Source organism: Lichenostomus cassidix, chromosome 9, assembly GCF_008360975.1.
Source record: "Lichenostomus cassidix isolate B80296 chromosome 9, HeHo_3.0, whole genome shotgun sequence".
In the NCBI taxonomy this organism is placed as follows: domain Eukaryota; kingdom Metazoa; phylum Chordata; class Aves; order Passeriformes; family Meliphagidae; genus Lichenostomus; species Lichenostomus cassidix.
The window spans coordinates 11,955,184-11,976,135 of record NC_139490.1 but is presented as its reverse complement, the minus strand read 5'-3'; the positions used below and the strand labels follow the sequence as shown (position 1 = coordinate 11,976,135).

Below are 20,952 nucleotides of genomic sequence, written 5' to 3'. Positions count from 1 at the left end.
AGATGTATTGAGTATGGCTTCTCAAAATTTCCAAAACATTTATTTATAAAGCAAACTTACTCTTCTACATCAAAGCACTCTTCTGAGCTATATTTTAAATCCAGTAGTTCACAGCTGTTATTGTAGGCAGGCAGCATGTGGCTTGTATCCTTTCTGACTGCATTGTAGAAATATTTATGATGCTATAACTCACAAAAACTTTTATGTAACAACTTCACTCTGTATTACTGTTATTGAGATGAAGAGAAAGATTCTGCTTTAGTCCACAGCATGTAGTTGGTAAATGACAATGGTATCTATTAACAAAAATTAGGTCAGAACAGTATTAGCCTTATATTCAGGTGTATCAAGCTGTTGCAGATAAACATATATTTGTATGACTACATCTCTGTGGAAAATTAGTTTTATTCATATCTTGTGGTTTAGAGTAAAATACACTTCAAACCTCAAGCAATTTCTTGGAAATGAGATGGAATAGTTAGAATGAAGAATATACACGTGCCAGTAATGTGGAGAGAATGTTTTCTGTGCAGTAATAGTTCTCTGAAGAGACTGTGCCTGAATGCTGGAGCTAAAGGCATCTGTGACTTCCCCTGGCAGAATGAAGCAACAATACATAGCATTCGGCAAAAGCTGAGCTACCTATTGCCAGAGAGATGATGTTTTGATCAGAATTCCAAGAGGTGCCTTGTAAAAACAGGGATTAGATAAGCAATTTTTTTCCTTTTTAGAAGGAGACAAGCAAGAGTCTCCAGTGTTCTGTGACTCCAAGCAGCCTAGTCCAGGATTGCAGTTGTATCGAGCTGCCTTTGAAAAGAATCTTCCTCACATGGCAGAAGCATTGGCCCATGGAGCTGAAGTGAACTGGGTCAACGTGGAAGAAAACAAAGCAACCCCACTCATTCAGGCAGTGCGAGGGGTATGTGATACACAGCACTGGTGTTGGGGAGGAGGGCAAGGGAAATAATGGTATTTCTGTGTCACTGTTCCTATTGAACTGCTTGCTTCACTAATGAATGATAATGGGATGCTGAAATTGTGTTTACAGTGTTCTCTCAAAGTTGTTTCTGAACTATTTTTTTCCTGTTAATGCTTTGTTTGGAATTCTATATCCTAGTAGTGTATAAAGTTGATATGGAAGCAACTCCGTTTTGTTTCCTTTGCCTTGTGAGAGAAGGCAGAAGAGGTTTGGGTTGATTCTAGAGATCTGATGCTGAGTTGTTTGTTTTGTTTCTGTAGGGTTCATTGGTTACTTGTGAATTTTTGCTGCAGAATGGGGCCAATGTGAACATCAGGGACATGAAAGGAAGAGGGCCCCTGCACCATGCCACGGTTCTAGGACACACTGGGTAACTCACTGCTCCACAGTTTGTACATGGCCATCCTTTACTGTATTTGTTCATGTGAAGCTTCTTCATTGCCCCAAATATTCTGACATTTTAATACTACTTCAGGTGATACAAGTTTTGCTTAAACTATGGTTGTGAGAGGAAATAATATTTTGATTTAGCACTCTCATCCACTAGCAAAACACACGTGTTTTCTAATGTGGATTAAATCAAGTGTTTGCTTACTACTCTGTTAATATGTTCTAGATGAACTGCACTATTTTGATATATATGAGACTTTTGGTGGTTTAAGCTAAATATATTGTATCTAGCTTGACTTCATTAGCTTTTTTCCTTTACTGTTCAAAAATATTCTTAAATGTTTTTTCTAAACAGACAAGTGTGTTTATTCCTAAAACGAGGAGCAAACCAGCATGCCACTGATGAAGATGGGAAAGATCCATTGAGTATAGCAGTGGAAGCTGCAAATGCAGATATTGTAACACTGTAAGTTGTATATTCTGTTTTCTGACTAGATAACTTAGATTTTGCTACTCTGTTTCAAGTTAAAATTACAAGAAATGTCAAAATTCCTTTACATAAAAACAGAAAGCAAAAGAAAAATCAAAATGCATTATCCATAAGTGACCCCTGATGTGAGGTTCAGGACAGCATTGTGTTTTGCACTGTAGTCTTTTTTTGTGCTTTAAAGATGACATTGTTCCTTTTGTTTTCTGAATGGCAGGTTGCGTTTAGCAAGGATGAATGAAGAGATGCGTGAATCAGAAGGACTCTATGGGCAGCCAGGTCAATACTCTACTAATAACCACACTGAAATGCAGTATAAGAAGTGTATACAGGAATTCATCAGTTTACAATTAGATTCTTAGTGTCTGAGGGAAATTTAAGATTGCTTCATACAATAATGTTTTTTATAAACCAACACATTCTAAAGCTTCATTGCAATTCAGTGGTGTGACATTGTCAGAATATTTAGGGAACCTAAAAGGAGACTGTTTAAAGAGCATCATTATTGCAGCCATGACCACCCTATTTTGCTGGTAGTTGTCCACAGTTTTCTCCTATTGCTGTTCCATGGACATTTGTGTAATGTTAGGATTTACCTGACATTATTTAGTATTAGCTTTCTGACTCAGCTTGCTCAGAGACAGTTGAAGGGTTCATCTAATTCCAGGACACCATTCTCCTTCCTGTGGAATGATCCACTTTTTCTTTTTTAAGAGAAAAACACTTGCACACCAATGTAAAAAATGTACATCAAATATTTCAAACTAACTCCAGATAGAAAGAGGAAAGTATGGTTTCCTTAAATTTTATTTTTAAATATTTTTATTTGTTAAGCTGCTAATAAGAAGCAAAACAGTCATTCTTAAGTATGTATTTTTGTATGCATAGTATCTTTACATTTCATTAAAAAACAAATAGAAGCTGGCAGACATTTGAGCCAACTCCAACAAGAAAGTAACAAATTATATTTAATGAATAGGTGCAACTTTATTCTCAGGCACTCAGTCCTAATTTACACCGTGTTCTGATGTGATATTTGCTTCCATAGGAAGGTAATTTAAGATCGTGTAAATATCAATAATGAAGGCACCTTGATTGTGAAGTTAGACAGCTAAAAACACCCTGCTATCCCTGGCAGAAATGAAAGGTGAACCTTATTTTTAAGGTTGAGTGCTGAGTACTCTCAGCTCACTCCTATAAAGCTCTTACGTGTTTTCCACTGATTCATAAGGATTGGGCAGGGAAGGTGTTACCAGATTGGAGCTGGAATATAGTCAAGGGGCAGCATTGAGTCTCATGTCGAAATCCTAGACGAACTCTATTAAATAAACCAAATTTGTTTAGTTTCTCCTTAAGAACAGAGTTTTTTTAAATTTATGTTTGAAATAGGAAATTCAAATTAAAGCAGTAGAAGTACTGTAGACCCTCAGGCATTCAAATGCTTTCTTTGACAGAGCTACAACTAATTTAAAAGCATTTACTTGATTATGAGCTCAAACGAGCTCGGAAAACATGTCAGCCTGCATATACAAAAAAAAACCCCTATTGCCAGTGTGGCCAATTTCAGTGTAAAGCTGTTTTCTGCTACAGTGCATACTACTTCACTGATAGTCTGAAGGTAACAAATACTGAAGTATTTTGTAATTTCCTCATTTTTATTTTAAGAAGTAGAAGTAATTATTATCAGTTTCAAAGAGTCAAATGCCTTAAAGAGAGGTATGTATTTTGGCTCACAAGCTCTGTGCTACATCATAGATGAATATTGCAGATCATTTAATTGACCTGTCACAAATTCAAAATTATTAGAAACCTGAAAATATGTTTCTATAGTTTGTACAAAAAGCTTCAGTTGGCTACTAAACATTACAAAATGTATATTTAAATGCTTCATTCATAATAAATACAGGCACTACTTACATGAAAATGTGAAGTAGATGGGGAAGACTATGATCCCTGGTAATTCAGTTAAAATAGTATTTAGACAGATTCTTCAATTAGGTAGATGAAATAAAAAACTAGCAATATCTTTCACTGAAAATGTTGTAACCTTTTTATCAGTTCATATTGCAGTAGAATCTGGAGACTGCAGGTGATACAATCTGACCCAGATACTTTACAGCTGGTGAGATTGACAGTGAAGAGTAGAATTGCCACAACAGGCAGGGCTTGCCCCAAAATCAGGGGGATGCTTTAACTTTTGAAATCAGGGCCACAGGCTGTAGCACAGAGTTCCACCCAGGAGAACTTACTGTAGCTTTGGATAGCACAGCTCTGCCCCCTTCACTTTGTTGCTTTTTGAAGTCCCTTTTAAAAGTTGAAGTCAATATTTGAGTGTTTTGAATGTTCAAATCTGCTACAGAAGGGTTGTGTCAGTGTAAGCACAAAACCTGTCTGCTGTCATGACGTATCACACCTTGATGTGGTTTTAAGGGATGCAGGTCTTTCTCACTGCATTTACATGTTAAATTATCTGCACTGCCCTTACTTAGAACTCCAGTGTTCCAAAATGATGATTCTAGGAGAAAATAAGGGTTTTTCAAGACAACTGTCTATTTGCTGGGAGCTATGTGAGGGTAAATATCATTGTATGAGTTTACTGTCATCAGAGTGAAGCCAACTACCTACTTCCTCAGCTCTAGCAATGCAGCTCCTAAACGATTGTTCATGTAGCTAATAGCATCAAAATTTCTAATTTAAATATATGTGGCTGGTTTGAGCTACTGAGAGATTGAATATATTGCTTTGCAAGGTACAGTTGGTCTTCCAAAATATTCCTGGAATGGGAACTAGCTGAAAACAGCTTTAGAAGTTCATTTCTGGTGGTAGAAGCCATATGCACCGTAGTACTGTTTCTGTATAATACTTGAGTGCTCATCTTCTGGTGCTACAGTACGTCTTGATATTGGCATTGCTACTTTTTCTTCCTACCTTTTCTTGAATGTATCATGTGTGCCTTTTGAGTTACTCTGGTGTTAAATGGTAAAGCAGTGTTACAGTATTTTTGTACATAGAATCCGCACTTTAGGGAAAACATTGCTTGGAAAGGGAATTTCCAGAATTCAGTTTTAAAGTAGAATTTTAAAAGAATGATGAGGTTTACAGTATTAGTATTTTAATGCAACATACAAACTAATGGGGCACTTTATTTTAGTCTATTTTTGTATGTAATATTTTTGTTATGTAATAGAGACAAAACCAGAACCACAATGTATCCTACAAAAATAGCTTTTATTTCTTTCAAGTTAATTTGAAAGAGCTAAGTGTGCAGCTTGAACTGCAGTGCTCATTCACCAGTGGAACCCACTTTTGTATTAAAAGCATAATTGCTTTTATTCCAGAAGCCTAATTCTGCTTTGTGCTCTTCCTAGCTGTTCTTTTGGTGAATGTTACAGCTCCATTCTGTGCTGGTCTCCCAGAGCAAGCAGTTCTCCCAAGCTGTTACAATAAAACCTGTCCTGTGCCTGCTTCATCTCTAGAACACAGAATCACAGAATGGTTTGGGTTGGAAGGGACCTTAAAGACCATCTAGTTCCAAACCCTCCCTACTGTGGACAGGGACACCATACTTGAAATTAAACTTGAAAACCAAAAGGGAAGTTCTCTAGAACTGACTTTTCCTAGTACAGTGGTATTGAATGTATTTATCTTCTAAAGTCTGGGAAGAATTGTGTCACTGCACTGTTAAACACTTCTTGAAGGTCAGTTATTATTTGTTGAAAGAGTTTTTGAAAGAATGGAGTCTCATCTCCAAAAGAATAATAGTTCTAACATTAGAAATGTGCATTAAAAAATGGAAAACCAAAACAATGTAACTTTTCCCAGTAGTGCAAAACTTTAAGCACAAAAACATTCTTTTCTTCCACAATCATGTTGGAAAAAAACCTTCATATTTAACATACATCATGAGAGAGATTTTGGGTTGATGTCTTTGCCATGCTATTAATCAAGCTGTCAGCAAGAAGCAGTAGTGCTGGGATCTTCTGTCCTGTGTGGCCATCCATGTTGGGAAGACTGTAAAACTTGGATGGCTGCACAGTTCCTGACCCAACCAAATGTTTGATGCATTTAATTCCTTTTGAAAACAGAAGAAAATGGTTAGTATTTTAGAACAGAACTTGAACTCAAGGCCCAAAATGCTCCAACAGTTGAAAGAATGTGAAAATGAATGAAGAAATGTCCATTTTAAAGTGGCAAAAGAATGACTTGGCAATGAGTCAAGAAGTAATCACTCCTGGATGTGTTTTCCTGTGTAGACAGGGAGGGGGAGGAACACATTTTGGAATATGTTCTAGTAGTAGGGTTGTGTTTAAGCACAAAGAGTGAAGATTAAAAAAAAAATAAGGGAAGTATCATTGTTTTTATAGATCAAACTGAAAAATGTAATGAAAGATGTAGATGAGATGAATGTAGAAATTTATATTTGCTGATATAATAGACCAAAATAATTTATGAACAATAATTTATCTACTTAAGATGGCTTTTTTAATGTATATTATTGGTTGCTGATTGTTTCTTTCATGGAGAGTTCTGTTTGGCTGTAAGAATTCTGACCTCTGTTTCCAAGTAAATCTTTATTTATGCTATAACTCTATTTTTCTGTAGAAAATCTTTGTTAGCAGTTCTTTGCAAAAACAAGGATTTTATTCTTTAATGGCTAATAAATATTTTTTCTTTTTATGTTGCTTTAAAATGCTTTCACTTTTCCTTTCTAACTCTGAACTTTCCTCTGTGTGGCTGCCTGTGAGGTACTATTTCAGGTATAGTTTGGCTTTGTTTAATTTGCTTCTACAGAACATGCATGCGTGTAACCAGTCCCTCAGAGTTCACATCAGCATCACTCCATCTAGAAGCAGTCTGCATACATGAATAAGTGTTACACAGTAATTGATAGCACAGTAGGGCATTTGTGCAATGGTGGGTGATGTTGACTTTCACAAATGTTTAAAACTGTTTTCTTTTTCTTTTCTGCCTAGGAGATGAAATTTATCAGGACATTTTTCGTGACTTTTCTCAAATGGCATCAAATAATCCAGAGAAGTTAAACCGCTTCCAGCAGTCAGATTCCCAGAAGTCTTAAAGTGTCAAGAAGGAAAAGAAGCTGAAGCTTATAGTGCAAGTCTTTTTTTACTTTAACAGAATGAATTATATGCATTTTGTTAGATAGTGTGGATAAAATGACCACTCCAATGTAGCTTTAGATTGTGGTAGCTGGGGAAATGTATGAGTTGGTTTATGTTCTACAGTGCATATACCTCAGCAGCTGAAGATGTTTAAAGCCCCTGAGTACCTGCTAGCTCAGTGTAAACCAAACCCTGTTCCAAGTGCAGCGTTTGCCTGCAGCTCACACTCAGAGGTGGCAGAGCACAGCTGGGGCGCTGTGAGCTCTGAGTGCAGGATGGTCACAGCAGCTTTGCACCCAGTGTCACCCACTGTCATCTGTCCCCCTATTGCCATAAAGAATGTGCCTCTGACAAGAAGGTCTGGGTTGCATTTTCTGGGACTGTTTGGAAGGGAAATTGGGTAGTGACTTACTGAGTTGTCCTTCCATTTGTGGGGCTGTAACTCAACAGATTCTCTTGTTCCTGCGCTGACTCTGGTTAGAGGTAGGCTGTTCATAACAGATGTGATAACTCCTGCTCTTTTGCAAGCTCTTTCACAGTGGAAGCTCTAGCACCAGGCTGGCCTTTATGCTGGTGACTGCAGGTCAGTCACAAAGGGATATATCCTGGGGACCAAATTCCTAAGAGCAGTCTGTTTTCCTTTTTTCTTTTCTTTCTCCTCTTAAATTAAACTTTTGGTGCAGCAAGTATCCTTCTACATGAGCATGTGGAACCTTTCATGGAAAATAAACTTAATCCTTTTGGACATGATGTGGGGTTTGTTTGTAGTATTTTGACGTGGAAACTTGAAATTTGAGACATGAAAGTAAACATTGAGCCAACGAAGTTTGTGTAGAATAATTGCACAAAGGCTGTTTCTACTTTTTTGCTGTTCTCTCTACTAACCCTAAGCTCAGTATAAAAGTCTCATGTATTGCAGCCACCCTAAATTTAGGGCAATCAATCCTTTATATCAGGAAGCAGTGGCCCTTGTATAATATGCAATGATATGTATGTTTATGTGTTATCTAAACTATTGTGAGCACAAGAAAAACTAGGATTTCACTGCACATTTTTATTGAGTAATGAATGAGCGCAGTCTCCAGCTGTGTTCTGAGGACAGCAAGGCACTTTGCTTTATTCAGTAGTGAGCCCCACTCTGCCCATGTGCATGTATAAATGGTGTCTCTAGATATGTGTTTATATATCAGGTTATTTAATACCTAGATAATAATCCTCCTAAACCCCAAACCAGCAGATGCAATTCTTTATCCTCTATTTGGCTGCCCTATGGAGACAACTTCAGCAGAGCTTTTAGGTAATGTAGTATCAATGTGAGTTTTCAGTAATCCTAATAGCTGTGGCATTATGTTAACCTGCTGTTTAAGTGTATTTAGGAAATGAATTGGCTTTTCTCCAAGGAAAGATAAGCAAAACTGGGATAAAACAAATTGAAATCTGTAAACTATGGTAAAGTTAAACTTTCTGGCATGTTAAATTTTAATAAGGTATTTCAAACATATAATTTTGTATCAAATGTATAATAATGTATTAAAGCTGCCTATTATTATTGCTACAAAATTAGTAGTGTTGTAGAATTGTCCAGTGGATTTTATTTCCAAGCAGAAGAATCTTACAAGACAGTTCTTGCTTTGTATGTTGTCTAATGATGGTAGGAAAAGCAGATTCTGCCCATTTAAAGTGTGCATTTAGTCTGAATAATAAGAAACTTAAGGATATCACCTGTAAGCTGTAATTTTGAGTAAGTTGGTTTTTAAATAGCTGCCTATGAAATGATAATGTATTTCCTAATCAGCAGTATTTACCAACAGATGGGTGTTTTAGTAGATCTTAGACAAAGTAAGATTTCTCAGCGTACAATTGGAACAATGTAAGCTACAACTGCATAGTAAATGCTTTAGACATAGGTTTGTTTAAATGTTTGTCTTTCCCAGCCTGGGTGGCAGGCAGTGTGGCAGTGTGGTTGGCTGGAATGTAAAGCTGCCTAAAGCTTAATGGCATAATAGCTCTCTCAGTCCATGCTGCTGGAAAAAGGTCTGAGACACTTACTTCAAATCTCCACTGGTGATTTCCTCCCTAGCCACAAAATCTCTCTGACAAATTTTGCAGGATAACTTCTCCAGACTAAGAAGTGGCCTCCCTGTAGCTCTACAGATCCATGCATTGCATTCCTGACTCTCATCTGTCTGGGAAACAGTATCAGTCTGTCTATGCTAAAGGCTGAATCACACACCTGATTGACAAGGTTGTGTGACTTGTCTGGGGCACTGGAGTTTTAATGGCTCAGGGCATAGGTGTGTCAGTTGTGATCCTGAGCCTTGTTCCCCTGTCCTTTCAGGTATGATAGTATGTCCAGCATGAAGTGCATTCAGTGAAAGCCTTTTTTAGGTCAGGTGCAATGGTGACATGTTGCTCATCAGCAAAAATGAATATAACGTTAAGTTACATGCAATGTATTGATGGCTCAGTCTCACCAGGCTCCAGCAGGCTCAGTGTTCCAGGGCCTCTGTGACCCACAGGACTTAGCTTCCAGTAGTGTGATTATCACCACAGATCTGAAGATCTGGATTCCATATCCAGTTTTGACTCATGTTAATCTGCTCAGTAATATTAGGAAACTTCCGTTTCTATTACTAAGTGAATCTAAGTGGAATAGTAGACAGTATGGTTCCACTGTGGGTTAATATCTTGTACTCTGTGCCAGGCAATGGAAAGGTTCAATTCCAGTTCATGTTTCTCTGTAGGTATGAAATATAATATGTTTTAATTAGTGAGGGACAAAGCAGATGATTCCTTACACATTTAAAAATAATTTTTAATTTTCTATATTAGATAGCCCATTGAACAATAGTATAATATCTTTCCCATCTATAGATCAAATGTTCCGAAAGTCTCTTGGAACAACAAATGTTGAGGAACTCGACTCTCATTCTAATGCATCTTGATTTCAGAGGTGTAACTTATGTCCAACATTGCATTTTGATTAAAACAGCATCTGTGGTGGCTCATTAGTGGTATCAATTGTTTTGACTGTTCATAAGGTTTCATGTTTTATGTTAATGTCAGTACAGTGCATATAAACTTAAATTTCTGAATTGTCATACTGAATTATGCATTACTTGTGTTAGACAGTTGGAATTTTTTCACATGAATTTGGGTGGAGGCAGTAGATGGTAGAGGTATTTCTCTGCTTTCACAAACAGCCCACATTGCAGTCTGATGGATGCATGTTCCAGGTGCTCATTAGTACATTGTGGACTTCAGCCTCTCCTCTGCCCATTAGGACCTAATCCAGGCAGTCACTGAAATCAGTGGTAGTCTCTCCACTGATTTCAGAGATTCTGGATTGTATCATTCATGGCTTTCCATGTTAGACTGCTAAAGGATCCTGTATTAATACTGCATTTTTCACTCTGTGGGGTTTTATATTTTACCTGTTTGTATACTGAGATGAAATAGTTTTAGAAAATGCAACCAGACCTTCCAACTGCTGTCAGCATATACCTGTACAAGAGGAAGTTTCTCCTGTGTTGCAGTATGACATTTGTACGCATTGTTGTCCAAATTATAAGGTCTCCTTGATAGAACAAAAACTTTGTAGCACTAAACTAAAAAGATGAGAACTAAACAAGCAGAGGGTTGATGTGACTGATGTTTCCAGGACTTTGGTGCTTCTCTGCAGCTATCTGTTTTAAACTGTGGATGTTACCTCTGCTGCTTCATCTTGAGAATCTCAAATAACACAGTGACTATGAAACAACCCCTTGATGAAACTGCAAATAATAATATGTAAGTACAAAGGACATGATATTTTTACAGTGTCAAAAGGACTGAGCTGATTATTCTAATTCTTTGCCACACTAAGTATTTTGAGAATCAATTTTTCAGGCTATGATCTCTGCCCATTCACTATGGACACTTTTTCCCAGGTTAGCATTCATGGCACTGGCTGGTGCAGCCTGACAGCCAGCATGCCTTGCTGCTGTGCTTACACAAAGGCACAGTTTAAAAACAGGGACAACTCTGGAAAGGCACTACTGGGGAAAAGGATGAGTGTACCACTTTGGTATATCCCCTTTCATATGCTTGCTTTATCTTTCTGCATACAGTATTTTCTTGTTTCTCTTCCCATGGAAGGAGATGATAGAGGAGGAAAAATTACACTCACTTTTCTGTTAGGATCCTCAGTTTTCCATGTTTTGACAGAAATCGCCAAGAAATCATCGTTTCCTCAACCAGAGACGTTACTCTCTCCGAAATAATGAACTTTTATTTTGTTTCTCCGCGCGTTCCTCTGTACTCGGTGTTTTTTAAGCATTCCAGCAGTAAAATGTAAAAAACCCTTCCCCTCTTAAGCTGTAACTGTACAGACTGTATTCCCCACCCTCCTTCGCCTTCTGTACGGCTGTAGACTTTGTATCTAAAACTTGACTGTGGTTTGTGCGGTGTGTCATTGTCCGGGGGCGGCCCGGCCGCGTCCCCGCCCTGCCGCTGTGCCGTGCCCGCTCGGGGCGGGCCGGGGCGGTGCTGGGGCGGTGCCGCCCCGCCATGGCGGCGCTGCGGGGCTCGGCGCGCCGGGGCTGGCTGCGCTGCCCGCAGCCCGCGGCTCTAGCGGCGGCCGCGGCCCTGGCCGTCTGCGCCTTCTACTACCTGGGCGGCGGCGGCGAGACCTTCTCCAGCGCCACCCGCCGCCTCCGCGCCACGCCGCCCGCCCCGGCCCGTCCCGGGGCCCGCGGGCTGCACCTCCTGTTCATGTTCACCAAGGCGGAGCGCAACCCCGCGCTCCGCGACAAGGCTCAGGCGGCGCTGCGCTCGCTGCTGCGGCACGGCCGGCTGGGCGCTGCCGATGTGCTGCACCTCCACCTCGTCACCGAGGGCGCCAGCCGGGACATCGGCCTCGGGCTGCTGCGGGACCTGCTGCGCGGCGCCGCCTTCCGCCACCAGGTGCGCGGGGGTCGAGGGGCGGGCCGGGCCCGCGGGGGCGAGCGGGGGGCTCTGCCGGCGTGTCCAGTGAGATCTGCCTGCGGGACACTGGGAACAGCAGTCCAGCGGGAAAGAACTCCCTCAACAGCCCCACGTGCCAGCTCCCAGCAGAGCGGTTCGCTCCTTCTCTCTGCTGGAGAAGCTTCCATTGTTCCCCAGTCTCGGGGATCTTGAGGGGCTTGTTCTGAGTCCCCACTGCTGCTGCCTGCGGGGAGGTGTCCTGGTCTAGCCTTGTGATTCTCAGCTGGGTCTGGGGCAGCAGCGTGGCCTGGGAACATCTCTGCACACCACGTGTGCTGGAGAGGAGCAGTTGCTCTATGCAGTGCTGCTCTCCTACAGACCCTCTTGTTAGTCCTCCTTCAGCATCTCGACACGAGGACCACATGTGCTTGTATCTCGATGGCTTCTGACCAGAAGAGGAGGTTGGCCTACTGCAAGTGCTCTTGGGAACGGGAATGGAGAGCTTGCAGGGGCTGGAGTGCATCCACATGCAAATGTCCTACTGCCAGGGAAATACTTCTGCCTCCCAAAAACACGGTGCAGTTCATACAAAGTCAGGCTTTCCATCGCATCAAACAGGTCTCTGAAAAGTGGAGGGGTGTTAAGTTCAGAGATTCCAGGTAACCTAATTTCCCTGTCCTGAGGTTTTGCTGCAGAGTATTGCTTGGAAGTGTCCTCTAGTCCTGCTGTAACTTTCTTTGCTCATCTTTCCAGTATTTCATATTAGCTGAACTCTGCCAAGATGTAACTAGAAGTGTAACCTTAACATCTTTCATAGAGACACTTCCCTGGTAAATAATCGTACCATTTGGTTTCCTTAAACGAGCCCTTTGCTAATGCTGGCACTCAGTCAGGTCACATACCCGTGATGGGAGACCCACACCATGCCAGCAGTGCTTGGCTGTCTGGGGCTGTGCAGAGCTCCCTCAGGAGCATTCCCACACTCCACAGTGGGATGGACTGAGTGCCACAGGATGGTGCAGTGCTGATGTGGTGCAGCAGCCCAGCCCAGGTTTTTTGTATTATGTCCCTTGGAGTGGGAGGACTCCCCAGGCCACCATGGTGTGCAGATCCCTTGCAGTCACCGCTTTGTGTGTGTGGTGCCTTAACTGCCATCTGCCCCTCTGGGAAACAAACTTCTCTGCAGGCAGCCTTGCCAGCGTCACTTCTCCAGCGCAACGTGGGCTGGGAGTTGGAGGCGTAAAGGGATTTGTGTGTTGTGGATGGGCTCCTGTCTGCAGGTGCCTATGGAGTCACAGTGAAACCTGGCTCTTGGCTTGGTGAGTATGTCTGGCACCAGAACTGATCTCTTGGGTGTAAGCAAGGCAGCATAATCAGGAGGACTCAGGTGAGATGTCACTGAGATCTGCTCCATGGGACAGCTTTCCTCTTTCCTTGCAGAGCCTGGTGTCTCCTGGTTTCACTGGCTAGCCTATGGTTGGCAGTACATTTTGGATCAGTCCATTTCTCTGCTTTTAGGTACACAGCAGAGGCTGTTCTGCTTCTCAAGCACGCAGCCTTGCCCCTAATCCTGCACCAGTTTCTGGAATGCCAGCAGGTGACAGCACCTCTTTATTCTTGCTGTAGCCTACCCCATTCCTCTTCTTTACCAGCAGGAAACATCTCCCTAGCTTGGCCCTTTGATGCTGCTGCTAAAATGTTGAAGGTGATTGATCCTGATGCCCAGGTAGCTCCAGCACTAGCCTGTCTCCCTCCCAAGACCTCTCATTTCCTGCTTCTCTTGGTGTGTGCAGAGCACTCTCCTAGTTCCTAGGCTGTTTCTCTAGCGCAGGCCCAGAGATGAGGCTTGATGAAGTGCTCCAGTGGGCAACTGAAGCCACTGAGGCAGGACTAATAAAACCCCCTCAGCTTCACTTTTTCATCATGAGGAAGCGATTCAGGCCCTGCTTTTGGAGTTGCCCTTGCTCTCCCATCCTAGCAAAGCTGGGATTAGTTGGCTCGTGTGTTAGAGTGAAGCCCAGAGTCAGACATGGATCGTAAGCTTTGGGGAAGGTTGTGGGCAGCTTTTCTTTCTCCCTAGGCAGATTCAGTAACTTTCAGTCTGCTGGAGACTGAAGCAGCCAGCTGCCTCGCGGGGACAGTGTGCGGAGAGTGAGGGGAGAGGGGCGGTGGGTGCGTGGGAGCAGCTTAGGCACAGGACCCTCCCGGCAGGGCGTGGGCACTCGCTGCGTGGCGTCACTCGTCCCGCAGGGCTGTGCAGATGTGTCCCAGATGTACAGCCGGGAGCGCGGCCGGGCGGCAGAGGGCGCTCGTGCTCCGCGTGTGCGGCGCGGGGCGGAGGCGGACCCAGCCGCGGCCGTGCTGCCCGTGCGGGCCTCGGTGGCTCTTAGCGGGCTGGATGGCAGCACTCGCAGACAGCGTGTCCCGCCCGCGGCTACAGGGGATCTCTGCAGAGAGCCTCTCCCGGCCCGCGGCAAGTGCCCGGCAGCGAGCCTGGGCCAGCCTCGGCCAACACTGTGCTTACAGAGCGCACCGGCTCGCCCCGTTTCCTGCCCCTCGGAGCTCTGTGCTGCGAGTCCTTGTGCGATTTCTATCGCTTGCTGATTCCAGCATAATACTGATTCCCTGCCGTAATAACACGAACTGCATGTTTGGCTCTCTGCTCATCCTGGTTCCCTGTTCAGACGAGCCCCACGGAGGATGCTGCTGGGGTGGATGTAACTGGGCTGCCATCACATCATGCTTGTGGAGACCTGTGAGGATACCCTGGGGAGGAGGGAAAGTTAAAGGGAGAAGAAATGCAGGTTGTTTTTTCCTGGTGAATCAGTAGAAAAAGTCTTTTATCAGTGCAGGACGTGTGTTTATAAAACTGTGCTTGGACAGGAAACCCCTAGAACTTACTTTTCTTAATGTCCTCAGCAAACGTGGTCAGATTTAGCTACAGGGATTTACTAAAAGCTGTTACACAAATAAATAACGAAGTACAAAATTAGCAGCAGATCAACAAGCTGTGCTAAAGTCAGCAGTGAGAAGGGAAGAAGCCCTCACAGTCCCAGAGAGTCCCAGAGAGGCTGCCTGACCTGTGGCTGTGGGAGCAAAATCAGCTGCTCAGGAGTTTGCTTCAGAGAAGTACAAACGGATGGTCAAAAGACACATTTTCCTGTTTTCCTTGGCAGGAGTGGGACGGCAGATGATGCTGGGTCTGGAGTTTCAGGAGTATTTCTCCCATAACTTTTGTCCACTGGTGCTTGACAGTGTGCTCACTTCTGAGGTGAATGGAATTGGTTTGACATTTTCCCCCCTTTCCTACATACTGTGCACACCTCAGGTTGCCTTTGCTGGATGCAGAAGGGTGGTTACAGGTGTTGTATTTCTCTTCCATGCTTCTCCAGTCCAGCCAGATCCCAAAGCTGCCCCTGCCAAGCTGGGCTGGGAGCAGAGCATCGCACATCCCCGTGCTGGTGGTGCTCAGCTCCATGCACAGGCTGTCAGTGCCTCTATACATGGAGAGTAGTGGTGGTTTTCTTGTTTGGTCACTGGGATGGCTGCTCAGCACAGCTGGTGTCACCACGATGGCACAATGACCCCACAGCTCAGCAGGGCCAGAACAGGGTGCTGCCTCATGGTACTGGTAACAGAGTTTCCTCCCCTGCAGCATCTCGGGGACTGTGCTGTGCTATCCAAAGCCAGGTGTGGCTGCTGATGAGCTCTCCCAATGCACTTTCCTGGTACACGTTGTTCTGTGTTTTTCCTGCTGTTCTGCTGCAGGCCTTGGCTCCAAGTCCAGCAGCCAGGACAGCAGCAGTGGGGCCACCCCGCCGAGGGACACGCTGGCCATGGAGCCTGTGTGAGGGCTCCTGTGGCCCCCAGCTGATGGCAAGGGCTGGGGGCCAAGCCTGGGTGTTTAGGGTGCCCTTCCCAGGATGGGGCCACAGAGAGTCAGCTGTGCCTGTCCTCGGGTAGTGCCCTGCTGTGGGCTCAGTCATCTTGGCCAGTGCCAGGACAGGCCATCACCTCGCCGTGTTGAGTGTACTGCGAGTGCCACAAGCACAACACTGCTCCCAGTGAGTTCCTCTCTGCCATGAGGGCACTTTGGTGTGGGTAACATGTTCTGCAAGAAGCTGTGGAAGGAAGAAGCTCCAGATTGCTCACTGCCTCCATCCCTGCACCAGCCTTGCTGGGCATCAAAGCAGCTCCTCGTGCACCCCATAGAGAGGATGGTCACTGCACAAGCACAGGCTCCAGAGCCACCTTTTCCTCTGAAGCATTTGGCTTGGTTTAGGCTTTCTTTTAATTAAAAAAATGCCTAGAAAGTAAGTGCTCTATCTTGCATGTTTTACATGTATAGTGCCAGGCCCCTTTGTTCTTAAGCAGATGAAGTTTTAGTGGGGAAAAGAAGTGAAACTGTAGAACTGCTGAAATAGTTTAGTTTGGAGGGGACCTACATAGACTGTGGTTTGAGTTCCCTGCTGAAGGAACACAAGACACTTGTGGAAGTGTCATGGTATTCCTCCAACGAGGGGAATAGGTTGCCCTATTCAAAATTCAAGTACTGCTGCAATGTCATGTCCTCACTGGCCTTTAGTTCCAGCAGGGCTTTTCCTGCTTTCCCTGACCTGAAGAAGGCAGCATGACCTCGAGTCTCCACACTCAAGTTCCTGCACTCCCCCTTATCTGCTCTGGGGTCATGTCCCTCATCTTTCTAAATTATCCTGAAAATCCCTCTCATTATCTTGTGTGATTCAGTGACCTGTATCCTTCTGTGGGTATAACGAGCTGCATGAAAGTTCCTGTTCATTGGACTTTGACCAAAATAAATTATGAGCTTGTAAAATTTCAGTAGCTGACAAGGTGCATTTGGGGTTGCTCCTGTTTCTGGGACATAGCCATGGCTAGCACAGACGTGCCAGAGCCTGTGCTGGTGCATGGGCTCCCGCAGGGCTGGGGGACACAGAGCAGTGCTGGCTGCAGTACAGGCAGGCTGAGATCCATCTACAGAAGTTGCTTGGCTCTGCCATAGTTCATGATGTCGGGATTTTCATCAGCATGCTGAGGCCTGTCCTCCCTTTCCCCCTGCAGCCTTGACGGGACGTGCTGCCGAGCTTGCCTCCATGCCGGGATGAGGTGCGGGAAATCCGGGCTGCATCCCTGGCCCTGTCACAGCCTGCCTCTGCAGCAGGGAGCAAGCCTTGGTCCTCAGGATAAGTGGCGTGGTCTGGCATGGCTCTAAATGGCAGGATACCAGAGCCTGGAGCAAACTGTTGCCTCTTCTGATGGACTCCATATGGGAGACCAGATATGTGCTTGCATCAGGCAGTGGGAACAGACCAGAGAAACAGCCCAGAACATGGAACACACTTGGTTGTGTGAGGGCATTCCAGTCTCTGCCTACCTTACAGTTATGAAACGGCTGTAAAAGTTCTTCCCTCCTTTCCCTGCTGCATTTGAATGGTTCTTATGTCAAGAGGATGTGCAGGAGCTGGGGCAGCTAAGTTCCTTTGTGCAGCTGCAGTGCCACCAGCACTGTTTGTGCTTTAACAACCTCCCCCCTCGCCCCATGCAGGGGGGATGCTGAGCAAAGGCTGCTGGAGCTGGGCCTGTGCCCAGAAGCAGCAGATGAATGGTGTTTCTGGTGTCTCTCCCAGGTAATAGTCCATGATGTGAACGAGCTGACAGAAAAGCTGTTTCCCATCGTTGAGGCCATGCAGAAACACTTCAGTGCTGGATCAGGGACCTACTACAGCGACTCCATCTTCTTCCTGTCGGTTGCAATGCATCGCATCATGCCCAAAGGTAAGTCTCTGCTGTGCTGCCTCCAGCAACACGGGTTCTCTTTCTCTTCTGCACAGAAATGTTATCCGGTGCTATTTGAAATACAAAGTTAATAAACTTTTGGGATGGACTCGTGGGATTGTGTTCCTTCCTGCAGAGTGATGGACCCATCAGTTCTAGACTACATCCAGGTCTCCACCGGCATGAGTGAGAGGAGGTTCTCCTTGTCACATGGCAGCTGGCCCTGCCCTCATGCCCTGAGATGGTAGGAGGGGTGAGACAGGAGCAAGCAGGCCTGTCCTGTGTATGTTTACAGCCCCCTTCCTGTTGGAGTGCCTGCAGAAAGAGCTGCTGTGTGTCTGTGGTGTAGCTGTGCAGTTTTGAGTGTCAGCAGAGAGTAGTTGTTGAGTCTTTCCTCTTGGCTTTAGGGAGCTTTTGGAAAGCTTTGATTAGCAGCCACTAAACATTTGAGTTTCCTTATTGTGCCTCTGTTGTTATCGGGTGCAGAAACAACAAGAAATCTGCAGGAAAACAAGGCAGCTGGCAGAAGGGGCTTGGCTCAGCTATGCTGTTTCCTCTGCTGGCTGTGTGCAGTTGCCTCTCATGGAACCAGCATGTCTAGTCTTTGGTTGCACAAGCAGAGTGTTGTATCCTTGGGCTCCAAACCCCTTCACCGGAGCTCCTGCAGCCCCGCTTGTCCATTCTCAGTGCTGGTCCCTGGGCTCTCTCTGTCAGCTGCCTTGCTGGCCTGACACACTGGTGATGGCAGCATCCTTTCCTGAGCTAGTCACATGTCCTCCCTGGGCATGGCAGGCTGTGGGTGGCAGTGGTGGCAAGGAGCCCCAGGATCTTGCCTGGCCACACACCTGCCCCAGGAGGAGGTGACCAGCCTCTCAGAGCTGTTTGTGGATGTCATGCAATGGTGGCCTGTTCCCACAAGTGTGCATGTTCCCAGGGCTAGCACTGCCAGCACCAGCAGCCTCCTTGGTATCTGGAGCCGCTGCCCAGCTGTAATACTCCCTGCAGACTTCCTAGCATGGGTCTCAGGTGCACTCGTGCTGAGATGTGAGCAGATACACCTCCCTTGTGCCCCTGCTGAGTCCTGTCCCTGTTTGGCTCTACCCAGGAGCTCCTACCTCTGCTCTGCTTCGTGAGGCTTCCTCTGTCCTTTGTCAACTTGCCCCTGTCCTGGCATGGCCATCCCACACTAGCTCATTAAACAGTGGGGCAGTGGTGGCCCTGAGGGCCTCATCCAAGCTCACTGATTGTTACTCTGTGGGCTCCAGCAAATGTGCTGTACTTGGCTCTCACTCAGACTTGGGTAATTTTGTGTGTGTCTGGTGGTGTCTGCACTGTGAGCGCTTTGAAGTACACTGCATACAAATGATGGTATTAATGCTGGCTAATTCACTCCTCCTGATTCCCTGCTCTGTCTTTACTGTGTGCTAAAGATATCCCTGTCGTGCTGCCTGCCAGCAAGAAGCTGCTCAGTCTGAAATGCCTTTTCTCAGTTCATCAACCCGTGAGGCATCTCTTGGAAAGCTTGTTTGCTCTCCCTCAACCTGACAGGGCTTTCAGTGGTCTGTTTGGGGCACAGGATGTTTAAAGAGACATTTTTACAGTTTCACGAGTTTTGTTTTTGTTTCAGAAGCTGCTAGTAAAGCTGATTTATGTTTCCCTTGCAAGGGAGGTCAGATTTACTGTGCTGGGTGCCTGGTGATTTATGGGGCTGGCAGGGCTCGCCGTCCCCCTCCCTGTGCAGCCGGCACCGAATGGGACACATCAGGAAAGGCTGCAGCTTTGCTGCCCACTCACAGGCTTGCAGGTGGTGTGGGAATGGCACTGGGCTCCAGCTGCCCTCCTGACTCTGACAAGCCAGTGTCTACTGGTCTGAAGAAGCCACTTTGCTCAGTTGGAGAAAGGACCAAACCTTCTTTTTCAAGCAGTATTACCATTTTTCCTGGTGCATTTCTTTGCCATTTCTTTTGCCTTGAATGCTGTGTTCTGCCCTGAGTGCTGTGTCTTTTTATGCACCTCTCCAAGCACATCTGGCTCCGTAGCATTCACACCACTCTTTTGTGGAATCCAGATTTGATTGGAAGCTTGAGCATCCCCTAGCAGAAATGAAGGCCATGATCTGAATATTAAGTCTCTGGTGTATTTGTTTGCACTTGCATTAATCAGTCTATAGGGTTATTTTCAGTAGCAAGCAAACTTTGTAATAAAATTGCCTGGGTTTAGTTTCCCAAATATATGATTTTTTGTATGCAGGCATTTCCACAGGATCATGACTTAGTGAGTTGTTTGGAGCCTGCAGGTTGTGACAGAGCATTGACTTTGCAGACCGATGGCTGAAAACTGAACACCAGGTTATTTTTTTTTTTTAAGGACTTTTGTGGGACATGTGCTAACTGCATGCACTGAGGGTAAATGGGGTTTGCCTCTCAGCTGCTGTGTCATTCACTGTTGCTTGGGATCCTTGCCCAAAAAACTTCAGATCTAAAACCTGCAGCTGCCAAGTTATAATATAACAGCTTCTTAGCTGGTGTAAATCATGGAACACTCTTGCCTTAAATGTCTTACATCAGTGGAGTTAATCTGATTTAAACCAGCTGGGGAGTTGGTATGCAGCACGCAGAAGTGCAGACTGCATAACTCTTGTCTGTGCTCAAGGCTCATAAATCCCATTTTAATGTGGTGTGGCCAGGCTTGGGGAGCTGGAGCAGGGCTTGATCCATCAGAATGGTTCTGCAAGGGAGGAGTGATGGGAAAGTTACACAGAAAGGATGAGCGGGTTCAGGCTTAGGAGGAGCTGCCAGGATGAGGACAATGCCAGCATGAAATGGTCTTGAGACTTGCAGAGCAGTGCAAGGAGGAGGAGGAGGAGGGAGAGTAAGCACCTGGACCATTCCTTTTTGGTTCCCCACCCAGAGGGGATCTCTCCCTTCCCGACTGGCTTCAATGCCTCGATCACTTGTCATTTTATCTGTCTAACTTCAGGGGGCCCAGCAAGCTTTTTGTCACCCTCCTATGGATATGTGAAGGAGGAATTTCTGGGCATGTCTGCCTGGCAGACTCCTGGTGCCAAAAGCAACAGGAAGAGGAGTTGAGGTGACAGAAGGGCAGCCTGGGAAAGCTGGGAGCTCCCTAGGGAATTCTTGGCCCCCATCTTTGGCCCAAGTCAGTTAGTTTTCAGGAGAAGTTAGTTTAACAAGTGCTCGTCCTCAGCAGCTGGTGGGCCAAGGGAGAGCCAGCAGAAT

At 45.1% G+C, this 20,952-nt stretch overlaps 2 protein-coding genes across 6 annotated transcripts in view; both read left to right on the top strand.

Moving 5' to 3' along the window:
- Positions 1–11,407, top strand: part of ACAP2 (ArfGAP with coiled-coil, ankyrin repeat and PH domains 2) — a 64,626-nt gene extending 53,219 nt beyond the window's left edge. For all 5 annotated transcript variants that reach the window (XM_085069447.1, XM_085069448.1, XM_085069452.1 and 2 more), the window contains 5 exons: positions 732–919; positions 1,240–1,349; positions 1,725–1,835; positions 2,074–2,135; positions 6,830–11,407. In XM_085069447.1, the coding sequence (XP_084925573.1) occupies positions 732–919; positions 1,240–1,349; positions 1,725–1,835; positions 2,074–2,135; positions 6,830–6,933 (575 nt within the window). In that variant the 3' untranslated portion in view covers positions 6,934–11,407. The remainder of the gene's footprint in view (positions 1–731; positions 920–1,239; positions 1,350–1,724; positions 1,836–2,073; positions 2,136–6,829) is intronic.
- Positions 11,408–11,499: 92 nt separating this feature from the next.
- Positions 11,500–20,952, top strand: part of XXYLT1 (xyloside xylosyltransferase 1) — a 31,535-nt gene continuing 22,082 nt past the window's right edge. Inside the window, exons 1-2 of the mRNA XM_085069453.1 lie at positions 11,500–11,920; positions 17,566–17,713. Of these exons, the coding sequence (XP_084925579.1) occupies positions 11,525–11,920; positions 17,566–17,713 (544 nt within the window). The 5' untranslated portion in view covers positions 11,500–11,524. The remainder of the gene's footprint in view (positions 11,921–17,565; positions 17,714–20,952) is intronic.